This window comes from Trichogramma pretiosum, unplaced genomic scaffold (genome assembly GCF_000599845.2).
Source record: "Trichogramma pretiosum strain Unisexual culture from Peru unplaced genomic scaffold, Tpre_2.0 scaffold39, whole genome shotgun sequence".
Lineage (NCBI taxonomy): Eukaryota > Metazoa > Arthropoda > Insecta > Hymenoptera > Trichogrammatidae > Trichogramma > Trichogramma pretiosum.
Genome location: NW_019640828.1, coordinates 1,267,993 through 1,275,474, shown reverse-complemented (window position 1 = coordinate 1,275,474; position 7,482 = coordinate 1,267,993). Strand labels below are relative to the sequence as shown.

Genomic DNA, 7,482 nt, shown 5'->3' with positions numbered 1-7,482 from the left:
ATAATAAACAAAGTGGCGAATTTTTCGGAAAAAAACGTCTAGTACTGATTTTTTTCCGAATTAAAAAAATGTTTTATGAATTTTCAAATTTAATATTTTTAACTATACCATGTTGAAGAACAATATCTAAAAATGATTTGTGAATTTTTCAGATTTTTTTAATCAGCAAGTAAAAAGTTTAAACTACACTTATGCGACCCTCGTGCGCCCGCACCGGCTCGTGAAGTGTATTATCACGGCGAAACTGTATGAGTTTATTTATCCTTTTTTTTTTTTTACCCTTTTATGTTTTTATCTTATTTTTTTAATTTTGTATATTTCAGAATGCTTTTGATCATTATTAAGTTACAAAATGATGAATTTAAATAGTTCTGCTTAACTCTTTGAAGAAATAGTTGATCAATATAATGTTGAATCACCGGATAAGCATATAGAATTTTTTTTTAAAACACCCCACGAGTGCTGAGCAGCCAAGCTTTAATTTAGGATCAAAAACGTTAGGATTAATCAATTATTTCAAAAATTACACAGTAAAGAAAAAAAAGGTTTTTGTTTTTATTTTTTGAAAATTTTAGTTTCTTTCATAGGGTTAAATTTTTTATTGATTGTTTTTTAATTTGAGATGTGGTTTTGAACGATGAGTAGGCAAGCTTGAGTTTTAGATAGATAACGTTGGCATTCATAAATTATTTTAAAAATTACATCGCGAAGAAGAAATTTTCTTTTTTTTCAGATGGTTTCAGTGTGAATAATTGCTTCATTAGCATTTATAAATAAAATAGGAATAACACTTTTTGCATGAGGTTCAGTGGTTTTTTTATTTTAGATTGGATTTTTTAATTTTCTAGATTTTTTAAAATTTTTTATTTCATTTTCTTATTGACATCACTCAACTTTGGCCAACACCCGCTAAGAAAATATTACATAAATCTTCGTTTTTCAAATTATCCAGAATCATTTCACAGCATTCGATTGGCAATCTATGGTGAATTAGTTTCCAGAAAGGATCCAGTGCCCATCGCTGGAAAAGTCGTCTCATCGCTTTCTCGCACAGATGCATGACGCAGGCCTTTTGCTGCCTTTCGGGAAGCTCGCGAAAATCTTCGAAGGTATACTCCATGTAGTCGTAGTCCGCATGCTCGAGTCGTACCACTGCCTCTCTGGGTGGTAACTGGATCGTGTCGTAGAGAGACAAGTCCGCTTTTACCATTATGTTCCTCGCCATGGCCAAAAACTCCTCGTCGTCGAGCCAATTGTATTCTTCGAGATCCCGCGATTTCTCGAACACTTCGTACTTGGCGAAAAATGTCACAATCGTCAGCTTGCAGTTGTCCCAGTCCGGCTCGTATCCTGCTTCCACGAGTCGATCGATAATGGGCAGAAGTTGAGTAGCAGCTCTCAATTTAGCAACCAAAATATTTATAAAGTGATTCTTGCATGAGTCCATTCTCGATGCCTTGGCAAAGCAGCTCACGTTGGGGAAAACGAAGTTCGACGGATCGGCACCGTGATTCAAGAGTTCGTCGACCGCATCGAAAAAGAAACTCGCCACGGCCCAGTGAAGAGGAGTGAGGCCCTCGTTATCCTTTGCATCTACCAGCACCGGCAGATTCAATTCGTCGCACGTTTCGAAATATCCTTTCACCCTTTCCCTATCCCTTCCGAAGACATCCTTGGAAAGAATATGTAGAGGTGTAAATCCCTCCTTGTTGGCCAAATTTAGATTGGCTCCATTTTTCAGCAGCCAGTCGATCACGTTACAATCACCAGCCCACACAGCCAAGTGCAGCGGCGTGTCACCCTCCTTGTTCTGGGCATTGATTTGCAGCGGTCCATGCTCGTAACGGACCTCCATGAGAATCTCCATCAATTCAGGGTCGGCGGTGTCGTCGTCGTCGTAAATATTCATGCAAAACATGTGCAGAGATGTGTTATATTCATCATTCTCGGCCAAGTTTGGATTGGCGCCTTTGCGCAGTAACAGTCCGGCAATCTCGTAGTTCTCCTTTTCCATAGCCCAGTGCAACGCTGTCCTACCCGTCACGGGTGACCGGGCGTTGATCTCGACCGGTTTACCGAATCGATCACACATCTCGAACAACAAACTTATCGTGTCAATGTCGACGTCGTTCTCTCTCATGCATAAGATGTGCAGAGCTGTAACTTCTTTAAACCCGCCCAAGTTCGGATCGGCGCCTCTTTGCAGTAATAGTTTGGCAATTTCAATGTTGTAATTTGCTAGAGCCAAGTACAATGGTGTGTAGCCGAACACGTCCTGTACGTCGATCTGCAACTGACGTTGTTTTTCCTCACTGATCTCGAATAATATCTTTACAAAATCACCGTCATCGTCTACATCGTGGCATATCAAGTGCAGAAATGTTCTTCCATCTTCGTTGCGGGCCCAAGTCGGATCAGCCCCGTATTTCAGAAGCAGTAGCATAATTTCCCTCTCACCCATTCGCCAAGCAAAATACAGCGGCGAAAACTCTGGTCCTGTCCAGAGGCAATTGGGATCCTGTCCGAGCTCAAGAAATTTCTCGACGACGTACAAACAGCAGCGATGCTCGCAGGCGATGTGAAAGTGCGTCAATCCATCGTCATCGGTGTAATTCACATCAAATCGATCGTAAATTTTGAAAAGAGTAGGGATGACTTTATCCACATCTCTTGAAAAAGCTTCATGTACTGCAGTGGTGCGACGCAAAATTGGCTTGCCGTCTTGGTCGAGGTCGGGCTCGTCTTTGTAGCCGCTGCGAGCCACGAATTCAATGAACCGTGGACTTTCATCGTCTTCGCAAATGTCAATTACAGACTGCCTCAGAAGCCAATCAATTTCTTCTTTTCGGAAAATATCTCGCAGGTTGGGAAGTTGGTCCTGCCAATCGCTGATTAAAGGATCAAGTTGGTGTAGAAATTTGTATCGCTCAATGGCAATCTCCCAATTGATCTTTGAGTACAAGCTCTTCAATATTTCCAATTTTTCTTGGTTAATACCAGCCTCGTGTTTGCATTCAGAGTCGCTGCTGGACATTTTGATTTTTTTACACTGACGAACGCACACACATACACACACAATATGTTACTTTTTCACTAAAGTCACTTGCAACACTTGACGCGATCTTCTCGCGTTATTTTACACTGTGGCGTGGTAAACTGTATACTGGCTCTATAATATAGAATAATATATAATATAGAAATTATAGAACACATGGAAGGCACGATGAAAGCCACGAGTATCTATGTATAGTAACAGTAGGTATGTACAACTACGTTCAACTATGTACAGTAACAGTACGTGTCGTTTTTTTACAGCTGGACTCACGAGCATTCGCACATGCGCATGAAATAGAAAGAGAAAGAGAAAGTGAAAGAAAAAGAGAGAGAGAGACAGTTTCGAAAAGATATACGTACGGATAGATGGGTATCATCTACAAAGATGTTACGATTAATCTGCTTTCATCTACAACTTTGGTATTGGCCATGATTAAAAAAATAATACTGCAGTGTACTGCTGACGTCCCTTTAGAGGATATGTTTATCTTTCAAATTATGAGAGTTGATACGGTCGATGTTTAGTGTAGTAAAAACTATGTAGTAAAAAATGTAATAAGTAAAGTAAAAAAATATAATTAATCTATTATTTAGAGGAAATCAAAAATTTCTTTTTTTTACGCTGCTGCGTGGTTAAGTGTATACTGATATGTACGATGAGACACAATAAGATTCACGAGTAGCTAGGTCTAGTACGTGTTCTTTTTACGCACTGAAAAACTAAACATTATACTATGAAAGATCGTGCGGATAAGAACGTCCGTATATGATGTCAGTGGCTCCACTAATTTCAATGTACAACTCATTGATCATCGTGCTACGCACGCCTATTTCCAATGCGGAACACACGCAGCACATCTGCGCGCGCATCTTCATATAGTACGCGAGATACAGTCTTATGCCTACGATATAAACGTGTCTAATAGGCGAGTGATTAACGCAGGTCTTTATCTCACGATTTTTCAGCTCGTTTTGAATACTTTGATTTAAATTTTTAAATAATTGACTGAAAGTTATCGAGCGAAAATGTCATTGCACGGTGTTCACGTGTAACGGTTGAGGACATGAGGCGAGAGTGAGGGGAGAGCTTGGTGGGGCGACTACCGATTTCCGTGGCTTACGTGTAGTTGCTGTTGTTCAAATCAGTTCAGTAATTAGCCAGCTCAGAGCTAATAAGCACACATTTCCTCTGCTCAGAGTCGCCCTCGCAAGCTCTCGTCTCAGTCTCGGCTCACCGCTTTGGGGCCCAACTAGACGCAGACACGTAGTTATATTTTATTAGTTTCAATAAAGTTACAGTTGTTACAATAAAAGCTAATCACGAGTACGAAACTTGATTTTTACGCAACACCCAAGTCCGACTCGTCGAGTTAATTATAAACAAAAACACACGGTCTCTCAATATTAATAATAAACATAATGTACTGAATTTTTTCCGAATTAAAGAAATGTTTTATGAATTTCCGAATTTTATATTTTTAACTAAATCACGTTTAAGAACAATATCTAAAGAAGATTTGTGAATTTTTCAGATTTTTTTGATCAGCAAGTAAAAAGTTAAACGACATTTATGCGACACTTGGGCGACCGCTCCAGCTCGGAAAGTGTATTGTCGCGGCGAAATCGTATAAGTTTATTTTTATTTACCCTTTTTTAATCCTTTTACCCTTTTATGTTATAATTTTATCCTTATATTTTTTAACTTTGTATATTTCAGACAGTTTTAGATCATTATTAAGTTCCAAATGATGAATTTAAATAGTTGTGCTCAACTCTTAGAAGAAATAGTACAACCGATGATTGATGAGCAGCTAAGCTTCAATTTAGGATCAAAAACGCCAGGATTAATCAATTATTTTAAAAATTACATTATAAAGAAAAAAAAGGTTTTTGCTTTTATTTTTCTGAAATTTTAGTTTCTCTCATAGGGTTAAATTTTTTATTGATTGTTTTTTCATATGAGATGTGGTTTTGAACGATGAGTGGGCAAGCTTGAGTTTTAGATAGGTAACGTCAGCATTCATAAATTATTTTAAAAAAAAATAATCAGTATTATAATATTCATTCAAAAACAAAGTAATGTAAAATAATTTTACAAAAATGAATAATAATGCGCACTGATACCTTAAAAAAATTCAGAATTGATTCAATGAGAAATGCAGACATTAAAATTGAAAAATATTTTAAACAGTGTAATGAATAATACTTTTACGAATATCTTTCTGAAAATGTGTTTCTCTCTCCGCTTACTTTTTTCCAATCGAGCTCATTTCCAATCGATAATAAATCCAAGCGCAGTATATACGTGATATTTTATGCACACGTTGCTCGCACGTGAGACAGTCTCGCGGGGAAGGGAAGGGGGCGAACGAATATAAAAAAATAATCCAGTCAAATATGCCACGCGATTATCGATAAAAATTAAACGCTCTGCGATCGTCTGCTCTATCGACGATTGATATACGCTCTTTACCGCGTCTCCTTCGAATTCCGATTCCCATTTTTTTTACTACACTATATACTCTGCGCCTTTCTCTCGATGCAGAGAGACAAAAAAAAGGTGTCCACCGCAGCAGCAGCAGCGACGCGCGCGTGTCACTTATCACCGAGAGACAGCAGCAGTCAGCGCGCGTGATAATAAAAATGCTGCGACGTCGGGCGTTTTTTCGTTTCTTCGAACGGTGCAACAACCTCTCGCGGACGCGCGCGTGTGTGTGCTCGAGAAAGACACTCGAGAGCGAGAGAGAGAGAGGGTCGTATACATAAAGAAAGGAAGGAAGAGAAGAAGAGAGAGAGAGAAACGATTGTCGTTTAAAAGGTAAATTTGAAAAAATGTCAAAGCCTTTTAGATAAGCATCGATGTATACACACACACACACACACACATGAAAGTTTCCGGGCAGGTATTATAATTTCCTCGAACTTTATCAATAGAGGCGCGTATACCACAAGGCGCATGAAAAGCTGCCGCCCGACGTTAAATGTACATACACGCAGTTTCTGTTTTTCAAGCTACATATACGTACGTACACAGGCGCAAAGTCGCAGGAAGTGCTCTTAAAGGCTCTCTGGAAAGAAAAATAGCCCGATGCTGCTGCTGCTGCTGTGGCTTTTGCGCGTTGTGCTTTGTTTTCAAGCGTATATACGAGGCACGTGTGCGCATGGCAAGACGACGCATCGTCCTCTCTCTCTATTTGAACGTAATATAATATAATACACGGGTAGACACACGTGGTATTGTGTAATTATTTTACAAGTGAGAGCTAGTCTCAAGTATATTTGCTTTGTCGTGCGCGTCTCGCGAACTTTTCACCGGAATCGTCCTCTCTTTACGATAATTGAGCTTAAATCTCTATTATCGTTGTTGTTATTATTGTTATTATCGTTATTCTTGCGCAGGTGTGAAAAATCTTTATCCGTACTGCTGAGGGAAAACTTGACGAAACACGAGCAAAGCTCGTAAAATCATGAAAGACAAAGTAAAGAGAGACATTTTGTAAATACAGATACATTGTGTACTTTCGAGAGCTACGGACTACTCGAGTTGCATCACCGCCGCTGCAGTTTTTAGTCGCTATTGCCCGAAAATACGATGCCGCGATGCTTATTAACGATTCGTGAATCATCCGCCAAGTTTTATCAACGATCGCGACTACGTTACGCGCTACTTAATTAAAATATTTGCAATTAATAATAGATGGTTAAAAAAAAACACGCACAGAGAATAAAGAGAAAAAAAAATATTCTAGTGGAATTTTCTTTATTTTTAGATCGCAGCCGCGTGTGCTCTTTGCTGCCGGCGCTGCTTTGAATTCGAGATGACGTTCGGCCAAACGTGCAACGAACTAAAACACAGAGAGCGAGAGAGAGCGAAGCTTTTATAACAAAGTTCTATATTACGCGTCGCAGCGTATAATACACGCGCGCGTGGATACGTACGATGCATACGTAAAATATATCTTCGTTTTTTCTTCTAAAAACACGCGAGAAAAAAAAATCATCGCGAGTCGACTACTTGTACTTTTGTTTCTCGCTCTCGCAGCGCGACGACATTGTGCAATAATTATAAGCGTGTCGTATCGAACCGTGTGTGTGTGTGTGTGTGTGTCCGCGCTGCAGAAGACTAACGCGCGCGATCGTCCTAAATATTTGCCTCTTTTTCCTCGTCTTTTATGAAACCGCGAGAGTCGAGTCCGATCTCCTACATACACACACACACACAAATGCGCGATATATACAACACACGGCTGGAACGCTTCCAACTGGGCCGAGGCGGAAATCTTGTATGCATGGAATGCTACGTATATACATATACACAACTGCGCGGAGCTCGCTCGAGCATTTGCACGTACGCAGCGGCAGTGAGCTAGTTTTCTGAAACGCGACGTGCGATGCACACACAGCTATATACGATATATATGTAAACCT

At 39.7% G+C, this 7,482-nt stretch overlaps 1 protein-coding gene and 1 long non-coding RNA gene across 2 annotated transcripts; one reads left to right on the top strand and one right to left on the bottom strand.

Moving 5' to 3' along the window:
* Window positions 1–599: 599 nt before the first annotated feature.
* Window positions 600–3,034, bottom strand: LOC106659505 (ankyrin-2-like). The gene has a single exon (XM_014382080.2). It carries the CDS (start codon window positions 3,032–3,034, stop codon window positions 890–892), a length of 2,145 nt encoding a protein of 714 aa, XP_014237566.1. The 3' UTR covers window positions 600–889.
* Window positions 3,035–4,230: 1,196 nt separating this feature from the next.
* Window positions 4,231–5,135, top strand: LOC106659589. The gene is made up of 3 exons (XR_001339563.1): window positions 4,231–4,318; window positions 4,587–4,679; window positions 4,772–5,135. It is a non-coding gene; the product is annotated as an uncharacterized LOC106659589 (long non-coding RNA).
* The last annotated feature ends 2,347 nt before the right edge of the window (window positions 5,136–7,482 follow it).

Bases quoted from the DNA above. Each gene is read 5' to 3' on its own strand.
- LOC106659505 (XM_014382080.2), bottom strand. From the start codon at position 3,034: ATGTCCAGCAGCGACTCTGAATGCAAACACGAGGCTGGTATTAACCAA.